Source organism: Apteryx mantelli, chromosome 3 (genome assembly GCF_036417845.1).
Source record: "Apteryx mantelli isolate bAptMan1 chromosome 3, bAptMan1.hap1, whole genome shotgun sequence".
Classification (NCBI taxonomy): Eukaryota; Metazoa; Chordata; class Aves; order Apterygiformes; family Apterygidae; genus Apteryx; species Apteryx mantelli.
This window is the reverse complement of record NC_089980.1, coordinates 112,578,929-112,600,620: the sequence shown is the minus strand read 5'-3', so window position 1 is coordinate 112,600,620 and position 21,692 is coordinate 112,578,929. Positions and strand designations below refer to the sequence as shown.

Genomic DNA, 21,692 nt, shown 5'->3' with positions numbered 1-21,692 from the left:
AGTTCTGTTTTTTGGATGATACAGTGACACTCTCAAAACCGCCCCACCACCCCTTTGAGATTGGGAGAGCATCCACTAGTTTAACAGACCTGGACTGTTAGTCTGGTGCAATTTTCAATCATACAGCCAAGCTGACTCTACTGGGGATGTGGAAGTTCTGAAATCTCTAAATCAAATGCAGCCAGGAATTCAGTTCAGGATAGGTCACTCCTGACTTTAAAATGTGAGGCTGTGATTTGATGCAGTTAATAATAGCATGCATTCAACACTCCCCTTTCCTCCTGCTCTCATTTATTTGCATATGTAGTTTATGAAATAGCTCAACAGACTTCTGTTTTGCTCATTTGTTAATGTTACTAGACTCTCTGGTTACTCTCCAATCTCAAATCTCAGTATATTTCCAGAGAAAAAAAGAAAAGATTGAGAAGAGACAGCATTAACATCTTAAGTAGCATTTAGGTCTCTTTACAACCAATCAGTCCAGCGTTAGAACTAGATGAAGAGCAGGTTGCTCCATCAGATGACTGTTGATTCATGACAAAGTTTTCGCATGTACAGTGTTGCTAAGTGAATGTCAAGGGAAAAGTGTAACAGCTAGAAGTGCTTGACTTTTGCATGTGTAATTTTGCAACCTTAACGTGGCCTCAACCATTGTTGAGGCAACATTAAGAAGACACCTATTAAATCAGACTCTTTCAAAACAGAGTTTTGATATTGAATGTATATTTCAGCATTCACATAAAACTGTTTCCTTAGCACAATATCAAAGCAATTATGCTGTCGCATGGCTTGCAAAAAGGATTCTTTCATGGAGAGCTTTTATACGTGTATGTCTATGCATGTGCCAGTTCACGGAAATCAAAGAATAGCCTATGGACTTATTTAAGTATTTGCATCTGTGTATATATATAAATGCATATACTTTCAGATGCTTTATATATTAGGACATTTATGCTTATGTTTGCCAGTGTTGTACTTTTTAAAAATGGGATGTCATCCCTATATATTCTTTGATTTTTCCTATTAAATTTAATACAGGAGTGCAAACAGAGCTACTCAAATCAGCTTGCGAACAAACTAATTGTAGCAACATGGAGCTCAGCACAGCTGCTAAACCTACCACAAAGCAGGAAAGATTAGTCATGAGGAGCTCTACACTGCCATGGTTAGTTGCTGCTTTTAAGCCTTTACAGGTCTGTGTCTAGCACACTGTAGCAATGCCCTGTGGGTGTCCTTAGTGCTCATTTGAGCACAGCATATAGGACATTTTTGCAACAACTCCCCAGGCTGATATTAGCCCCAGTTTTAATTATGGATTTGCTTGCTTCTCTTTGGGCCACAGTGCAGGCCAGCAGACATGACTGCCTAAGGCCATTTAAAAATGCTAGTGGATTCCTAGGAACCAGATTATTAAATATATTTAGGTATTGAAGAATGCATGGATGATAGACTCCTGGGTCCTGAAAATTATATCCAGTATTTGCAGAGTGCTTTAACATTACATGCAACATACCTACTATTAAAGAATAATATCAATGGTTAAATAAGTAATGACATCTTTCATTATAATAGATGGAAGTATTTTCACTAGGAATTGCAGGTTTTGAGTATTATTAATTGATTGTACTTATGTGCCATTAGTTAGGCATCTGAAGGAGAGTAGAGGAATATAGCTTGAATTTAATTGCATGTGCCCCGGTGGTTCCAAAAGTCAGTGCCAATATACAAAGACAGTGTGAACAGGTTTTAAAAGGGTCCAATCTTCTGCTCCTTTTGCAATAGTCAGTATTTTTCTATTGATTGCCATGTGAACATAACCAGTAATGTCTGAACAGTGGTAAATACCAAAGTAAAGAAAATTGAATTACTGACACTAATCATTTCAAGTAGGGCAACATAATGTGTCAAGAAACAAATTCCTATAGAAGAGTAACTGAATTAAGGATTTTCCATTCATCTTAAACAGCCTGATTTTGATAACTACGCTTTGCTTACAAGTTCTACAGTACATGGAAGTGCTAAAGCAAATTAAAACAGAATACTAACCCTTACATTTTAATAGTCTAATATGTCTTAGGTTTGTTTATAAACCATCATGACTAAAATCAAAGTAGTCACAGTATACTCATTAGAGATGTAGAAACCCAAGAACTTGTGAAGAAGTAGCATTTCATTTAAATGTTTATTTGATTGATTGAATATCAATTTTAAGTAAACAAGGATACATTTTGTGGATATGCCAATTTAGGTCTTTGAAATTTTGGTCTTATGTGTTACTTCACTGCACAGTATTTTATGTTTAATGTCCACATATAGATAGAAGTTGCATATACATAAATGTATATGAGCACCTACATGTGTATGACAGAGTACTGGCTTATAAAATTCAAAAAGAAGGATTCAGCTAATATAAATTTTTACATTTGAAAGTTAGACATTTGAGCATAACCTAGGCAATTCTGTTATTGTCAAAGGAGAGAAGATGGTGTCTCTAAGGGTGATTCATTTTATCTCTTCTAGATGCCTATTTTAGGATGAGATGAATTATTCTGTAGAAATACCTGTTTCTTTTCTTTGACTATGAAAGGCATTAGGTCCGACTGGAGCACCTAAAAGGCAGACATCTAAGTTAGAATGGCTAAATCTCATATAAATTACAAAAAATGTGCATTTCTGACATTGCACTGATCTACTTTAACAGACTATATTCAGTATGATTATTGTGATTATTCTATCAAATTCTTGAAAGACTGAGAGTTTCAAAATTCTGACTAAAAATAAACATGAGCAGCTCTCAAGTGAATATAACATTACGTATAGAAAGAATTAAAAGGTGGTGTTCTACAATGTTTCAAGGGAGATACAAGGACTAGGTTAATTTCCTCTATCCAATGTAAAATACAGGCCCCACTGCAGTCACCAAGACAGGAAAAAAGTGACAACAACCCACCCTAAGTTCGGCATTCTGCTCAGCCTCTTATCTCATAATCACTAGTATTCACAGCTACAGACAGACAGCAGTCCAGTAAAAAAACAGAACTCATTAACATCTAACTTTAGTTCTGTGTGAATATCACAAAAATTATTCAACCTCTAACTTAAATCTATTCCTGTGAGAATTTGCGGAAGTCAAAGTTTTTCATTGGAATATTGCTGAAAGGGGAAAACATGCTGCGAATACATATTTAAGTGCTTACGAAAGAAAGGTTTCCAGCAGTCACGTGATTAAGAGTCCTTGCTCTTGGACTCTTGTAAGTATAAGAAAATCTCAATGTTCACTTAAAAATAGCTGAATTTACAATCTATGATTGCAAAGAAAAAGTGGAAAGTATGATTTCTAAGAGTTAGAAATCATCAGGCAAATTAATATACTCTAAAACATAAATTGTTTAAAATGAACAATTTTTAAACCTGATCTCAGAATTTTTGTATCCCAAAACATACATTTTATATGGTGTAGATTGTCAGTTCTGTACACCTGTTACACTATAAAAGTTGTTATAGTTGTCTTGAAATATTTCCATGGTAGATTTACTTATTCAGGAGGTGAAAGGCAGTACCATATGACTTAAATGATCTGTCCATTTGCATAAGTAATTCAGAAAATAAAGATCCTAATCAGTCCCATTAAAGCCAATCATAGAAATACCTCTGACTTCAGCAGCCCAGGAACACACATGCAACAGCAGTTTGAGCTGCAGGTACTGGCAGAAGTAGCTTTGCATTATCATTGCAAATCACAAGAGAACTTGGAAAAATGCCAGAGCCTTTCCTGATTTTCCTTTAAGGATAGTAGAAAAGATAAGTAGATAAGTAGAAAGCAGTCAAAATCACTGAAGAAATTATAAACTGGTAGAAAGATTTCACTTAGTCCTACTTCATTCCTAAAAGCAAAAGTTGTATGTTACAGCCCTTTTAAATCTTAATAGAAACACTAGGCTGAAATAACTTTTCTAGGTAACATGTAAGCATTGTATTATTGCCACGTGCTTGCGAGACAATTAGAATCGTCTTTCATTCTGTCGTACCTTTCCCCTTTCTTCCCTCTCTCTCCCTCTGCCTCTTCTGTCTTTTTTTATTTCTTTTCCTGCTTTCTGGTTTACCGCTCTTAGCAGTACAAGATCAAGACAAGCTACAAGGCATTTGCAGCAATCCCTACAAACACATTACTAATGGAACAGAAGGTTAGTGTTTGCTTGAAGACATGGAAATTGCATTACGTATATGAGACCGTCAACTTTATGTACATATTCCAACATTTCTGTTGGGGATATTGCAGAATATAAGCTCTGTGAACTAACTGCTAAGCGTTTCTATTGGAGATCAATGTCTTCACTAATCTGAATTTCTATAAAAAAATTTGTTGCAAAAAGTCTCTCCTAAATGAATTGTCATTTATGGCAATATCTAGAAGTTTGTTTTGCTGTTTGAAAATGTCTGGAGCGCTGCCATTCTAGGACCTGTTCATCATTTGGTATTACTTAATGATTATTCAATGGCTGTACTAACAAATGTAACAACACGAGGAAATGTTCCCCGATATTTTGATCAGGAATGCTGTTAAACTGTGAGAATGGCCCTGGCCATTGCACTGGCCTCTGCCAGCTCCCATTCCCCCAGACAACTCCCAGGAACAGTCTGACAGTTAGTGTGCGTCAGGGGTTCCTTCCTAGTAGGCAGTTTGGAGTAACAATCCTTTTCTGTAGGAAAAGAGAATAGTTCCAGGGAACAGTCTCTAGTGCATTTAATTTACCAGTATAGATATAGCCTATAAAGGCTGGGTTGTATAGTCCTTATTTCGATAATGCAACCTTGGAAGTCAATTGAAAATATAAATTTTGCATGGAAGGATCAAAGTACTCACTAATGCTTATTTTTTGAAAATTTTGCCTAAATGAACTTTGCACAAAGGATACCCCTTTATGCTTATCAAAAATTGCCTGTGATTAGCAACGAGAGTGAAGTGCCAAATATATCTAAGAGACATACTTAATGACTCTGGCATCCAGTTTACTGCTTTATCATTAAAATCTTTTTTGTGGATCTAGTTGAGGATCTTAACCTCTAATAACTTTCTACAAAATCAGACATCCCTAAATATACATGTAAATATGTATTTGCATGCATGGTTCAGTCAATTCCGCTAGGAGTTTGCAGAGCCTAAAGACATTGGAGAATGTGAGTTTAGCTCTGCATAAAGAATTTTGAAAATGATCATTTTGTCTTTGAAATATTACTATTCGTGACCTAGCAGTTATCAGTTAACTGATATAAATTAGATTTTTTTTCCTGAGAAATAAGACACACCTTTCTTTTCCAGTGTTCTTTTAGTCTTGAATGAAATTCTTCATCATTTGCATGAAACCTGAATCTTCCCTTACTTAAATTTTGGATGCACCGACTATGGCTATTTCTGCATTAGCATGTAATGTGGTCCAGTAGAAATGACTCTGGAGAGCAAAATAGCTGGATGAGGGGATCCTATGTCCCTACAGTATGTATTTTGGGAGGGTTTCGTTTGGGCAGAGTGTCTGTTAGCGGCTGGAAGCATTAAGTGAACTCCTGAAGTGCATTTTCAGGGTTAACTTCATCTGAAAGGAGGCCAGTTTGTGCACTCTAAGGCTGTTCCGCACTGCAAACCAAAGCCTGGTAGGCAAGTTTGAGCAGGAGATTCACTGGAAAGCTCGCGTGTGATCCTAATTGGCGGATTAAAGCCAGCCATCTGACTGCGCTGTTTCGAAAGGAAGGCAATCCATTTGAGGGAGGGTTTCACCGACCTTCTCTTGTGTGCTTACATTTACTAGCTGCGTGTAACTTATCCCTAGTACTTAAAATGGAATCATAGAGTCTAATACCAATATCAGAAAAAAAATGAAGGTAATGACTCAAATGGTATCTGTGTTTAGAGAGGGGCTTGTGGTTGTCAACTATTTTATTGAAAATGCTAGCTTTGGCATTTCCTTCAGCGGAGATAGCACAGTCATGCAAAACTAGTAGGAATTTGATTTTCCCATACAGGTTTTGCCTCTAAGTGAGAATCTTGACTTATTTACTTTGTAAATTGTACCTTTCAGCATAGCCTGACTACAGTTGTTGAATAAATTGTATTTCTCTGGGCATCAGGACAGAGACTACAACAATTCTGGTGCACAACCCCTTTCCTGCTTTCTCTCATCTTGAGAATTATGGATAATAAACCATTGATTCACACCAGCAGCTAATTAGACCACTCCTAAGCTAATCCAATTGTGTTAGCTGACTTACCTTTATAGAATGGCTCTTAAGGGAAGCATTAAGGAACACAAGCTCCATTGTACTAAGCCTTAATATCCAAGTATTCTGCTCAAGTGTCAGGGGGAGGAACTGGGAAGGAAATCATGTCACATTGTAGCTCAATGACAGTAGTTATGTTGCTGCCATTTTATGCAAACATCGGATTAAAGAGAGAGAGATTCCAGAAGACAAGATTTTAAGTACATAAATGATGTTTTGTTAACATGTAATTTTAGGATAAAGGCTATTCAGAGAAGTTTTTGACTACCTTTCTTTTAGCAAGGAAGGCAGTTCTGCAATGCACAGATATTGCTGAACTGAATGCATGGTTAGGAATACATCATCTGCCTAAATGCTAGAGAAGTATTGTGCTATGCAGTTGAACTGGAAATGCACATTCTCAGATGTCAGCGCTTTTCCACTGTTAAAGTGGAAAAAGTGGTTTCTGATCATTTCTCACGACCAGTCAAATGAATTAATATAATGATATTACTTCATTTGACTCATCTTGAGGAATGATCAGAACTCTGATGTCGATGTTCAGGATGACAGTTCTTGTGGAGTATTAATTAGATCACATAATAGAAAACTGACATTGATACCAAAACAAAATTTATTAATCCAATTTTGTTAAGCCATAATAAATTGTGGTAGTTTTTTTTTCTTTCTCAGTTACTTTCCCTAGCATAGCTTAATTCCTTAATAAAGAGATCCCTTTAATAAAGGGACATCAATGCTTCATTAAAGCTAGCATAAATGGACATGCCTCTCTTATGTGTAGAGTAGAAATTGTGCATCTCCCTTGAGAAATATCATGCTTTTGCTCAATAAATGAGGGTAACCTATAGCTGTTCATGCAATTTCAGAAAGATTTTAGGCTATGCTCACAGGTTAGAAAATTCTACCCTGGAAATCTGTCCTTGAAAAGTTTCAATAGTTTTAGTGGGCGAAGGGGATCTGGAAGCATAGCCGGAAGGTTCATTTTGGCTAACTATGTTCTCAGGCCACAGAAGGATAAGATTATGAAAATGAATACTTCAGCCCTGCAGGCAATAGGATCCACTGGCTAGAAGAGGAAGCTGGACAATTTTAATCAAGGCATAAAACAAAAAATTTTAACAGACAGGATTAATAAACTATCAGAAGATTTTTTTAAGAGACTGAAATAGGTTATCACAAACATTGAAAAATCAAGACAGAACACTTTTCAGGCACTTCAGACAGTAATTCCAGGTAGTTTTGTGGTTTATAAAAAAGGTCAGACTAGGTGATCACTGTGGTTCCTTCCAGACTCATTACTGTTGAATCAGCGAGTCATCCCTCCACTGACATTCACTCTTTAATGTCTTGTATAGTTATATATATATATAAAATCACAAACTAATTTAAAATTCCAATCCTAATGAAGTATTATTTCCTTTTCAAAAGTAATATATGTATCATTTAGAGAATTTATTTATCAAATGTCTATAAAAATACCTTTCACTCAAAATAGATTATGAAGAAGTATCTGTTTCAGGGAACTAAGATAAATTCCTAACTATAAGTAGATGGTCCCTTAACCAGATCTTACTTCGTCTTCAGAATTATGTCTAATTTGAGGTGTAACCCCAAAACTCCATTGTACACTTTTGGGGATTACAAATAAAAAGTCTTTTCTGAACAGTTAATGTGAGAGCTGCGCAGGAGAACCTGGGATTGCTGCCCTTGTCCAGATATACATCCCATCTGCAGACTGACTGGGATAAATTTCCCTCTTCTAGATGGTAAGGAAACCTGGACATGCAGGCTTGGGGGGGGAGGGGGTGTTGACAGTATTCTGCTCAAAGCTCACAACTGTGATGAAACCAGGACGATGTGGTGTGCCACAAGGTCCACCTGCCTCACAGCCTAGACCTACCCCACATGTACCAAGGTTTCTGAAAAGCATTAGATATAACTGGTTGTGGATGGAGGGGGAGCAAATGAAAGCATTGTTGGCTAATCTGCCTTGTGTTCATTAACCAAGTACATATAGATGACTGTGATTTCAGTTTTATATAAAATGAAGAAAAAAGAAATCTTTCTTAATGAGGAAATATGTTACATTATTGGTTTTGTCTCTGTGTGGCTGTGCTTTATCTTTTCTCTTGTTAAATTGCCATTTGGCTAACTTCAAGAAAGTCTTAAAGGCTTTCCAGATGACTTTACACTTCTAGAAAAACTGCAAAGATCTAGAAATTGCATCTCGTTATCTGCACAGAAGACTTGCTGGCAGTGCGTTGGAGACCCAGCTTCAAGTTCCTGTCTTGAGGGAGTTTTTATCTATTGTATTATTAAATACCCTCTGGTATAGGGATAGGTCAAGTCAAATGTGGATTCAAGTCCCTCCTTGAAATCACAGAGCAGAAACTTGGACACCATGTTTCCCCCATCTCAGATGAGAGACCTAACTGCTGGACTGTTGTCAAGTATGTCAGGTTCATCTTGGACCTGAAAACCATTTTTGACAACATTTTGTAAAGAATATTTTGATAAAAATAGATTGAATTTTTTCCCCAGTTATTTCTGGTGTGCATGTACTAGGTGAATTTCTTGCATCAAGATTACATATTTGTGTCAAAAAAAAAAAGAATGCTTCTCGAGAGCAGAACCTAGTGGTAAGAAAGAAAGGAAATCATTTGTGCAGTCCTAGATAACTTTAGTTGGACTTAGTTCATCTGTAACAGTAGCAGAGCTTGCCAAGTAGGAGCAAGCTCTGAGCTTCCTCTTTCTTTCAAAGGTGTTGTAGCTTTTAATATTAATTATTTCATAAGAGGAAAAGTAGTCAGGCTTTTTCAGTAGCATTTCCCAGGATCTTTAAGGAATAGTTAAGGGAACTGATAGTAAGTGAAGTTCCATTATACAGAAGGAATTTTTTCATGTGCTGAGGGCTTGGGAAAATATTTTGACGGGAAAATTATGCAAGAGAAATAAAAGAGAAAAACTTCCTATGCTTTGTTCCGCACAGGGTTTTGGTGAGTCACACAGTAAGAAGGAAACTGTGGCAGATACAGCTTACAGTATTTGGTGATTTTTTTTTCCTATGATTGATGTGGTTCATTGGTGGATAAAACAACATTCAAGATTTTATGCATTTTGTCAAGACCTCTCATTCTTTTACCAAAATATTGGGATCTTTTACCAGTAACATTTCTGCTCTGATAGAGCTGTAGCAATCAAATAGCTTGGGGGAAAGAGGAGGGAGGCATTGTAGTCATCACTGACATCAATGGCATGTATGCATCACACCCCCAAAGTTGCCTTTCACGAGGATAAAATTAACAGTTCAGCAAGTGGCTATTTCATCTGCACATTTAAATTCTGTCATAAACACACTTTTACTCTCTAAATTACACTATTCTTTTAAGTTGTGGTCCCACTGTTGTTTTCCATATATAATCAAAAAATTGGAATGTCTAAATAAGAATGTTCCGCTTTTGGTATTGTCAGACCATCAGCATAAGGAGCAAAGCTTGAATACCATTGACAGCACTAATCAACAGTACTGCTGATAACACTAATACTCTAAATTAATCATAACATTATTGTATGATAAGTCCAGTAATGAGTTTAGAAATGCCAGTAGTAATTTTTAATCTTATATTTTTCTCTATGTGGAAATGTAAAAAGAAGACATTGTTGGAAAAAAATATTGAGCTGCATTTTGAAAAGGTACCAACATGTTAAGCATAGCCATTTCTTGTAGAGACACTAAGTATGCCTGAAATCTAGTTCTCTTTATTTCTTCTCTTTATTTGGAGGACTCAGGCTGTTCACATGGAAAAAAAGAGATAAAACACAAGGAAAGAAACTAGGTGGATCACTTTAAATTTTTTCTCCCCAAAGATTAAAAAAGGAAAAAGAACACTGCAAATTTCTCTAGAATGGCCACTACATTGGGGTAGCATTTCAGAGGGACTGCTGAATTCAGAGTCCTTGCTGCTGCACTCACCTGAGTTCTTCTGTAAATGTAGGCTCCAAGCTTCAAAGATATTTGCGATCCCAATTTCTACTGAAAGCAATGGACATTTTGTACTTAAATTGTCCAGGCTCCAAAAAGTCTTGATTCTTAACACAGACTTGTGTATGTGGCTATAGCTTTTCTAGAAAGACTCCTTAATAGCTTCTGGGTAACTGTTTCTACCTTCAAGTGTGTTCAGCCTTTGCCATTGTCTTGGTGAAGCAAATATAAAGAGAAATATATATTTTTTCTCAATGATTAATTTATGCTCATTACCCTACTGATTTCTTGGGGTTTTTTTTTTTTGGAAAAGCTTAGCAAATTCTCCATTCTGAATGTGTGATTGATTAAAATTTCTTAGTGAAATAGGTTGTTTTTTCTCATTCACATTCAGACTTATCATCTCATACAAGAATCATGGCCCTAATAGGAACTGGAATGACTCTTCCACTTCATTTTACATTTTACAACGTCATTTTATGTTTTCCAGGAGGATTTCATTCAAGCTGGAGCTGAACTGGGTACAAAGTACTGGAGTGTAACACTGAGCCTTCCATACTGTCCTCTTCTACAGATCCATCCGTTGATCTGTGAATTTTGCTGGGTAGCAGCCATAAGATAGCAGAGATGAGAGAGAGGTTAATCTCTTCATCTTCTGTCTCAGGATAAGATGAAATTAATTTCTGCATGTCAGAAATAATTTTAAGGGCCTACATCATTCTTTTATTTTTTTCCTTTCGAATTACAACTACTCTAAGAGCCACAGGTTTCTCTAGAGTTGGAAGGGAGGGAAGAAAAGTGTTTGAGAAGAAACTACCTCTTTATTTTTCTTACTGTACTCTCTGATATAAGACATAGTGTTCCATAAATGTGCTTCTGTGATGGCAGAATTATTTGTGGGTGGTATTAAAAATAATAACAAAGGTAAACTATCACTACTTTTTCAGTTTTGAATACCTAGAGTATGCTGTCAATAGCTGGGCAAGAAGAGAAAAATAAACCCTGTACTCGGTAAAATTACATTCAAAAAGAATTACTTCATGACATGTTTATTTTCTTTTTGTTAAATATTCTGCAATTTTCTTTTCAGCTCTGTTTATGTCTTCTGCGATTGGCAGCCTTGATATGCACCACACTGAGATCAGTTTGTTGCCCCAGAATCCCACATGCCTGAAAAAGTGGAGTGTTCCTAGCTTTACAGGAACACTCTTTTTTGCTTTTATTGTAATTTATTTTTGCATATAACTAATAAAATGAAACTTCAGAAAAACATAATGTGTTAAACAAAAAAATGCACAAACCCTGCCAATCCCTCCCCTGTAGTCCAACTTCAGGCATCAGCAAGATTCCAGAGTAATTTTTGGTCTTGGCATGGAGTCCATTTGAAAATGGTTTCAAAGCAAAAATGGGTGATGGCAGTGAGAGTGTGCCTCACAGACTCTGGAAGAAGATTAAAAGGGAACTGAGTGCTGAAGTGAAGTTTGGCTTTTGTGGGTGTTCTGAATTTCCTGATAAAGCTGAGGGATCTGCAGACTGATTCCCACTAGTCTCAAACTTGATCCAAGTATGGGTGTTGGAAGGCTGGAGATATATTCAAACACAAAGAAACCTTTGTTTTGTTTTGGAGAGTTTATGGACATTGTACAAGGTACTTGCTCAGGCCAGTCATTTTAGCATGATAGAACAAGTCTATAGCACGCATTTCCCTTTATATAAATTTGATTTCAGGCTAAAATTCAAAAACATGAAGCACTGTATTTGTTGCCACATGGAATCGTTATCAGTTGGCACTTTTTAAAGAAAGCAACTACTGAAGGAAACTAAGAAGCCTCCCCGGTGCTTGGACCGCTGCCTTGTCCCCCTGCCTATGGCCAACAGTTTTCCTCTGATGCTGCATAGCGGGCAGACACCTACTGCCTCCATGGTGCGTGGCGCACATTCACTGTGCTGCATGCTCCGGAGGGGTTGCATTATCAAAGGAGAGGACAAATTAAGCTGGTAGTTTCTGATCTCAAAACATAAAGAAAATTCACCCAGCTTTACTTTCCATGAAATTCTCACTCTTTGCAAAAAAACCCTCTAATTCAGGATCAGAGGATAATAACCTGAAGAATCTTACTAGACTTGTAATTTCTTTTTTTTTCCATCTTTCCCTGGTCAAATGAAAAGGTCCATATATGGAAGTGCAATATTGCAAAAAGTGTTTGTTTGCTTGTTTTCTTTAATTTTGAACTTAGTGTAACAATGAAATCTTTTTGACTGTAGGCATTAGAAGAGCCACCCCAGACTGCTGTGACTGAAGGCACCACTTTGGACACTCTTTCAGAGGTAATACTGTTATATCTCATCCAAATCTCTTCCAAATGTTTATTTGAAAATACAAAGCAAAGGCTAATTGAGTGATGCTTCTTCCTTTGTCAGATGTGCTCCCCTGCCCAACTCAGACAACAAACAGAAGAGTTATGTGCTGTCATTGATCAGGTCCTACAGGATCCATTGCCTATGGTAATCCATCAGTATGTGAGATTGACTTTCTATTCCTCTCTTTTCTGCTCATCACTAATGAATTCTGTGCTCTGTTGAAAATCATTTTTCAGCGTCGATGTGAATCTTCTCCAAGTTTCTTGCAGATGACCACAGAGTCAGATGTTGGCAAGGTAAGTGAATGAGACTACCTGCACATCAAAAAAATCTATCTGGGTGGCCATCAAAGCAAATCAAATCATGACTGTAAAGACAACAGAAAGCTTCAGTTAAAGGATGCAACATCAGTGGAAGTGTTTGGTGTTTTAAAAGACGTGGAAGGACAGAGCTGTAATGCTGGAGCCACTGCAGTCTATATTGCAGGATGCTTTCCCAAAGTCAGAAGTAGTCATATTATGAAAGAGAAGCTGTCTATTAAAATCTCAGAGGCTAGGATCCACGAGGAAGAAATGCTTCATACCTTGCCTTCCGCATTGCAGAATCTCTGGCCCAGATTTTGTCCCATCTGTGGGTCATTACTGCAGAAGAGGCAAGGATTCTAGCTTCAGTGATTGAAAACATGTTTCAGAACAAAATTTTATTCATATTCAGTATAGGTTTTCAAATACAGAGATCATTCAAATGAATAAATAGAAGCTCTTAAGTGCTAATTTCCTTTTAACTCTGGTCACTCACAGCAGAATCTGTCTGCTACATCCATTCACCGTGGATAACTCAGAAACAGGTAGTGAGATGCAGGGACAACTTTCTATATTGGTGTTAAACTTCTGATTGAAATAAACTCTATTGGTGTGACTTCTGGGTTCAGAAGGATGACTAACCAAGAGAGGATGAATCTATACTCTATTTGCCCCAGATAGATTTAACTTGGTGTGGGCAGCTACAGGAAAGTGAAAGTGGCAGAAATCCAAATGAAAATTGGAGGAAAAGTATTTTTGGCAGAGGGATGCATCAAAAACCTTTCCAAGTCAATAAACTCAACGTCTTCTACACAATGTCCAGTCAACTATGCAAAAATAGGGCACAGAAGCAGAATTCTTGAATGTGTATATTTTATATACTTTTCAAACTTAATTTTCATTTTTTGGAGTTACTTCTGTCAGATAGTATGCAGTGGTGAATCAGGCTTCAGTCAACTGAAAGAGGGATATAGGACAGTGGCTGAGAAAGCAGACAGAGACTTGTATTGAGGAAATGTTTTCCAAGGCCCACACTGAATTCAGTGTGGTTAAGATACTACTACCAAGCTGGACTTCTGAGCTACAGCATCCAAAACCATCTTCCTTGGGTGTACTCCCTTGGGTGGAAAGGCATCAGTTAGCAATAAGTAAATCAAATAAAGGGGAAAAAAAAGTGAGCTTAACAGGATGCAGTGTAGGGTACAAAACTAAAGGTTGTGAAGACTCCGGAATAAGAGATTAAAACATTTAAACCAAGGGTAAAAGAGAGTCACAGGTGGGAATAAAAAAGTGTGTTACATATAAATGCTTAGAAATAGCATGAATTAGGAGAAGAGTCAGATGAAAGCAATTTCTTGCAAATGAGAAAATGAAAGAATGTCAGTTCTAGGCTATTTTGTGAGCAAATGTAAGTTAAATCTTATGGGCCAACCACACCTGTGGATGTCTATTAACAAGTATTTTATTGTGAGTGTCCTCAGAGATAACTTAAAGGTCAGCTTTAGTAGAGCATGATGAAATTTTGTCACAGTTTTGAGCAGTAAAAATGAAATAGTAATTTCAACTATAAACATTTAAAGGAAAACTTTAATAACCTTATTCTCATGTATCTCATGAATCTTTCTGGGCAACTTCAAACTGAAGTTTTCTGGGATTTGAGCAATTAATAACTTGTCACAATTATGAAAATCTCTCTGAGTTGCTCCTAAATTCTTTGCTCTTAATGTGTGTTTATTTTGTATGCAGGTGTCAAGAACGCTGCAGAGAGCAGCTGGACGTGAAACCAGATATGTAAGTACTTTTATAATGCCTTTAAGTTTTGCATGCAGAAATATCTAATTTTGTATGGCTCCTCATCTTCCTGCTACGCTAGAGGAGTCGGTATGTAGCAGACACTGGCATCTACTCATGACATGAGGTATGTCATACCTCTAGTATGGAGTGAGGAGGTCAGGGCACTGGCCATTGAGACTTGAAATGTTTTACCACTGCTCTAAATCCATCATATCTATGATCTCTTCAGTGTGTGTCTGTTGGTAATTTTGCCTGACGTATACCTTCACAGCATAAATTCAAGCATCCAATTTACGCGCTTAATGATACATTTAGGATTTTTTTGCTTACAAAATCACCTTCACAGACTTTTCCTTCCCAATTTCCCTTGGAAATTTCCAGATAACTGAAACAGATTAATATTAAAAAAATCTGTGCAGCAATAATGGAGAGGGTTGTGGACAGGCTAACTTTTCTTATAAGTTGTACAAATGCGTTGATTTTTTTCATGTCAGACAGCAAACCAGATTACTCTTAAAATCTTTTACATGCTTTTTACTAGCATCTCTTTAGATAACCATTCTCATGAACAACCTTTCTGCCTGTGTTAATTATGCTATGTTTGGTCTCCATATACATATATATAAAAGTGGTACCCTGCTATAACTTATTATGATTTTTAGGAAAATGGCTACAGTCATTAAGGGAGCTTTTAGGCCTAAAGGAATATCATTAAATTCTATGCAGGCAAAAGGCCTGATTTTCTGAATGTTTCTAACACAATCTGCCTTTCGTGCCCTGTATTGTGTCTGGGGTAGCTTCCTTTCCTGTGGTATCCTTTCTTCCTCAGTCCTGAGCTGTAATTTCCCCTGAAGGCTGCTGCAGTTCATCCATGGTGCAGTGGTCCCCAAGCCTTGCTGCGGTCCTGCCTCTCCCTTGCATCCACTGGCATCGCATGGGGCACTGGGGAGTCCAAGGGATGGCAGGGTGACCCGAACCACCCTGGTAGCTAACTTACACCCCCATGGATTGCTTTGCCACCTTGGTATAACGCGTAAAGACTATTTCTATTCTAGAAGATAAACCATGCCAGGGTTGTCGTCTGCCAGGCACCTCCTCAGAGGGCCCTGAGGGTGAGGGCCCAGGGTAGGGGTTTTCTATAGAGTTCTTCCCTTTCCCTTTCCCTTTCCCTTTCCCTTTCCCTTTCCCTTTCCCTTTCCCTTTCCCTTTCCCTTTCTTTTCCCTCCCCTCAAAAGGATCCTTCAAAACAACACCCCTGGTGGTTTTACCCCAACAGCCCAAGGGGAGCAGTATGCTCCCTGGTATCGTCCGTACCATGCTGGAGGACTCTCTTGAAGAGGGGTGGACCAAAATCATGCAAGTTAGTGTGCTAATAATTAAACAGAAAGGACGATCCCAGGCCAAAGCCTGAGCCCGTGTGTTTGCTCTCTTTCCTTGATTAGCAGAGATATAGCCCAGGGGCCAATGTTACTTAATAGTAAGTGCAAGATGTCTGTTTTAAAACAAGATGTCTATTTTCAGCCAATCAAATAATTTCTCTGATAGAAATAGCTGAATGTTGTAAGGATGTCTGCTATCATAATATCAATCCCCCAAGAAGCTTCCTGTCCCACGTTGGGTCATTGAACTGTCTTGGAGATATGATTTTCAGTCAGTTATCTTTTAGCAAATCTTTTTTTTTTTTCCTGAAGTAGGCTTGTGTTTATTCAGCTGAATTCATTTTACTGGAAAAGATTAATATGGCAATTTATCAATATAATTATTTCTTTTTGTATGTATGACGTCTGATATTGGGTGCTTGTTGAAAAGCAGCCTAGAGTGTGTTCTTGGTTAAAAGAAAAAAAATTCAAATTGTTTATCAGTCAGGGACAGCAAAATCTGTCATCTTGCTAAAGTGTTATATGGAGTAGAAGACGACACAAACATGCTGAAATAGCTTGCCATTTAAAAATTAAAATGGCGTTGATTGACCTTTGTCTCGATGACTCCTTGACTTTACATCCACTTTGCATCTTTTTTATAGCCATAAATAACTGTAAAATTTGCAAGGGAGTGTATAAAAATTCCTGAAAAAGGCCTGACTTTAGTGAAGTTACAGCATTTTGTACCAGTTGAAAATCAAGTACTACAGTTTTAATTTAACAATTTTTAAACCATTGAAGGTCTTTGATACAGTCCCATTCACCATTTTATGCTGGTGCATCTCTGTCTACTCCCACTGTAGTAGCCCTTCCACAAGGGCACAGGCTCTGACTGCACTGGCCTGTCTTTACTACAACCACAACTACATCAAGCCTAACCATTATAGCTAGTGCTTTTTTACCACTGTATTAGAGAACATTCACATTTTAGAGTCTCAGGGCCTCCAAACCATACCTACATTAAGGAAGGACATGTTATTTGTACAGAAGTGTTGGGTTATCCAGCAGAATCCTATGGAGCTTGAGGGAGCTTATCAGTGCACCAGAAATCCTGTACCCCACAGCAGTGAGGGCAAATAAACACGTGGCGTGTGACTATCTCACAAACACATATAAATGCACTGCATTCAACAAATTTGTCTATACTTTGAAAATAGGGCTTCTGCTGTTCAATGCATACTCAGAAAATGTAAAGCCTGGATAGGGTTGTTATGTTTTTCATATTGTAAAGTCAGAGGATGAGAAGACTGGACTGAGCTGTCCATACTGTTTGATAGTATTAATAATATTGATGTTGCAAAGTAACAAACAATGGTGTGTTCAGAAATGTCAGGATTTACTTTTTCTTTAAAGATGAAAAAGTGGAATTTTGTTACACTTTGAAAAAAGTACCTCTATTTATATCTAGAGATAAACCGTGAATGATAATATTTTAACTTCCCTTACCGATTGCATGTCATTACATCAGTGATAAAAGCTTCTGTACCTAAACATACTGTTGTCTATGTGTTTTTACTTCTCTTAAAACAGGCCTCAGAAAAATATAACTGAAATGACAATTGTGAATGCATTACTTTTGCTGTTTTTCAGGAACCATTAATCATCAGTGAAAACACTTATCCTTTTGGGTTACGTTCTTCCATCATTACTATAAGCACTATGATATTGTATATAATATTGTATATACTTACTTTTTGCAGGCCAGTCTTTACAAATCGGCACCTATGGTGACAGAGAGTCAGCTGGTATGTATTGCACAGCTGTGCTATGCCGTTTCTCAAAATTTGGAGAAGCAAAAAATCTATAGTAATTATTATTTCCCTCCTTAGCCCTTTGAAGGAAGGTGCAGTCAATATTCTCCTACAAAGTTGCGTTGCTCCTACAGAGTTGCATTGCTTTCCTCTGTACTGAATACAGAGCCCTGTTTTAATATAGTGATAAAATTTGTAAATACAGTGGACCAAATGACAAACCAGAGAACCTTACTGAGTCCTGAAACATATGGTAACTTGACAGTCTACTGCTGTCTACAGCCACTTTTAATGTTTCCTTTTGTACAATTATGTTTATATACAACAACATTCTGCCATCCTATTTTTTCATACAAGATGGTTTAAATCAAAGATACAAACCTTGGTGAAAAGCGAGAATAAAAATAAACAAAGAAAGGAAGATTATGTACCAGATTTTCATTTGAGTTCTGATCACATTTTAGTCCCGTTGGGGCCAAACTTTCTGAACAAGAGTCAGAGGAGAAGTCACATAGACTGTCCTAGTGATCATGGCCACTAATGAATGCGTAGAGAAATAATGAGACGTGTAAGAGATTTTCCCCATTATATTTCAGCTAATGGAATTTTAGGGAGTTCCTGAATCAAATTTTTCGGTTAAGTAATCTCTGAGCAATTTGTCTTTCAAGTTACTTTCTGAACCTTGTTATACTTTGGTCTCTACAATACTCTGTAGCAACAAGATCTACTTTTAAATTATGCAATGTGTGAAATAGTACTTTCTTTCTTTGTTTTAAACCAACTGCTTGCCCTCAGTTCTTGTTCTGAGAGAAACGGTGAATAATTAAATGTTCTTTTTTCACTTTCTGAGTGACATTCATGATTTTCTAGATATTAACCATAATGCTCTTTCAGTCACCTCTTCTGCACGCTGAAGAGATGAAACCATTTTATCTCTCTTCGAGAAGTATGGACACTGTCCCATATTTTTGAACATCCTTGTTGCCTTTTTCTGTATCTTTTTCAAGTTTTTGTTTTTGGGATTGGGAAACTAAAACCATAAGCTGCTCTTGTGTAGCTCTGAACACAACACCTATTTATGCAATGGAGTGATAAGGTTCTCTATTGGTATTTCTACTTCTTTCTTAACAATTCCTAATATTTTATTTGGTTCTTTTTACTTCTACTGAGCAGTAAACCAATATTTGCATAGAATTATATTCAGTACTGTACAGAACTGTCAGTTCTTCTGAGTTGTTTCCTTGCCAACATGAGAACCTCCTTAAGTCATCCCATGAAGAAAACTGAAGTGAAGAATTCATTTTCAGCCTTGGTCTCTTCTTCTTAGTGCATCTTTTTATGTCTTGATTATCTATTGGCCCTATAGACAACATAGCACGCTTTTAGTACTAAAGAAATTTAGCAGGATATTCCTCAAAGCCTTTTTTGGTCTAATCTATTATGTTTTAGATGGCCAGATCTTCTGTTTTCTGTAGACCATATTCGAATAAAACTTTCAAGCTTTGGAACCTTTTCCCCATTATTCCTTTTCTCATTTCTAATTGCCACTTTTACACTGCTCTTTAAATATCGCAGAATTTTTTGATCTCAGTCTTCTTAGAAATTGATACACACTTTCTCTGAAACTCTAATGTCTTTAGCAGTATTCTGGTCACGTATAAGCATGCTCCTTTTAATTTTTATTTTTAATAACTATTAATAACTATTAATAACTATTTTTATTTTTAATAACTATTTTAATTATTTAACTCTATATTTTGTTTCACCTGTTTTAAACTGAGCTCACTGCAGAGGAATTCTTGTGTGTGAATTTTTGCTCAGGTAAGAGTGTTTTTTTCTGGGCACACTGTGATCTCTATTAATGGACCATTCTCCCATAGTAACATTTTGAGTCAGGTATTTTGCAGTGTTTATGATTCAATCAATCACTTCTCGTCTTGTGAAGGCTCTGACTGGCTATACCAGGAAACAATTACTTATGGTGACTAAAAATGTTGTGTTCATATCTCTCACCGAAGAGACTTTCATCCAACCTATGTGCGAGCAATTGAGACTGTCATTGTGATCTGTATAGACAGGTTTTCTAAACTCTTTTAAAAGGTGATTGTGAGTGAATCATGATAACAAAGTGCAAGGCCATACTAGAACACTAACACCACATGCAATAGTCTAGTTATCATTTCTGTATACGTCAGGCAAATAAGATAAAATTCACCCAGGGCTAGTCTTCCATATCTTAGTACCATATTTCTAGGTCTTTTTCGTTCATTACAATGCTCCATCGGTCATCCCTGGTTTTGAGTACGCAGTGGAAAGATTCATCAAAAGATATGTATATTCAGAAATAGCAGGAGAGGAGTCATATTTACATGCAGAGCTGAAACAGAATGGTATTTCTGTATTTTGCGAACAGGTTTAAATGAAAGTAACAGAAAGAACACAATGCAATTTCTTGCCTATCAAGGAATTGCGGATAGGGTCTTGAGGCTGGATGGAGCACAGGAATAAAATGATTTGAAATGTTTTAAAAGGAAGAGAAACATGAGAGAAAAATAGGTAATGATCTTCATGATCCAGGAGTCAAAGCCAGAGCGTTCAAGTTGATATCTATATGTATTTCTACAGCTTAATCAGTTCTGGGGTGTTTTGGATGTGACTTGACAGCTCAAAGTGATTTTTCTCTAATTCATCCATTCTGAAGTGCAGATATTATTGAGGTCCCTGTCTTTCCTACGTTTAAAGCTGTTGAGCCCAAAGCTCCGTGAAATAAATTAAACTATGGATGAGAATACTAAACCCTAAGAATTATGACACGATTGCTTTAAAGTAAAATTATACTAAATTCAGCACTTTTTGAGACCCACTGCAGGTCAGAAAGGCATCAAATATAATTGGCAGTCCCAGTGTATAATCAGGGTACGGGGTGCATTTCTTCTTTTGCTGATCACCTACCGCCTAACAGGATTTCATAGCCTTTGAGCGTTGGTGAATGACTTCCAGAAGGCGGCCGCTTTTGTGAGACCACATCTATACTTTGTCAAGTACTGAGAGACAGGCATTGCTGATATGAAATGTTTCAGCTGTGCTGAGGAGCGGTCTGTACAGAAACATCGCACAGTAAGTTAGGAAATGAAGCAGATTCTTGATAGGAAAATGTTGGTGAATGGAACTTAAACATGCTAAAGAAGTTTCCTAAAGGAAGGGAGGGAAGCGGAAAGGGGAGCAGAGGGAGAGCAGCGTCAGTGCTAAGGGCTTGCCCTTCTCCTCATCCCTGCCACCGGCCTGAGCAGGGAGCAGAGCTGGGACGAATGTTCTCCCTTTGCCAGTCCCTCCCCTGGGAGAGCAGCAGAAATGAGGCCTTCTTCCACACTACTCTTACTGTAAGTCTGTCCCTTTTCTCCATCTTTTTAAAAGAGGAAAAGACATGTCCCTGCGCTATGAGTGGAATGGAAAAGGATTGGGACTAAATCTGCCTTTGATTTTAGTATTGCTTTAGTTTAGCAGTGAGTCAGTGGAAAGCATTATACAGTATATATCTGTAGACATCTTATTGAAAAATTCTTCTATTTCTTGAAAGGCAAGTATTTCAATATGAACAAAAATAAACACAACCTGAATTTCAGAGGTGATCGTCCTTGTTCTGTGTGCTCCGGTGCAAGTCCTGCTGCTGCTTCAGCATGCAAGTGGAGAAAATAATTGTTCTTCCTTCCTAGGCTTTTCAAAGTGATGTGAATAATTTACAATTTAGCCAGAGGGAGATATGCCTTCACACCTTCAAATACACTAAAGAAGAACTTTACTGTAACCT

General features: G+C 37.2%; 1 protein-coding gene across 1 annotated transcript in view; it reads left to right on the top strand.

Moving 5' to 3' along the window:
- The window catches only part of MLIP (muscular LMNA interacting protein), a 70,937-nt gene that overhangs the window by 23,283 nt on the left and 25,962 nt on the right, over positions 1-21,692 (top strand). Inside the window, 6 exon segments of the mRNA XM_067294600.1 lie at positions 4,113-4,184; positions 12,521-12,583; positions 12,677-12,760; positions 12,853-12,912; positions 14,665-14,709; positions 17,834-17,878. Of these exon segments, the coding sequence (XP_067150701.1) occupies positions 4,113-4,184; positions 12,521-12,583; positions 12,677-12,760; positions 12,853-12,912; positions 14,665-14,709; positions 17,834-17,878 (369 nt within the window).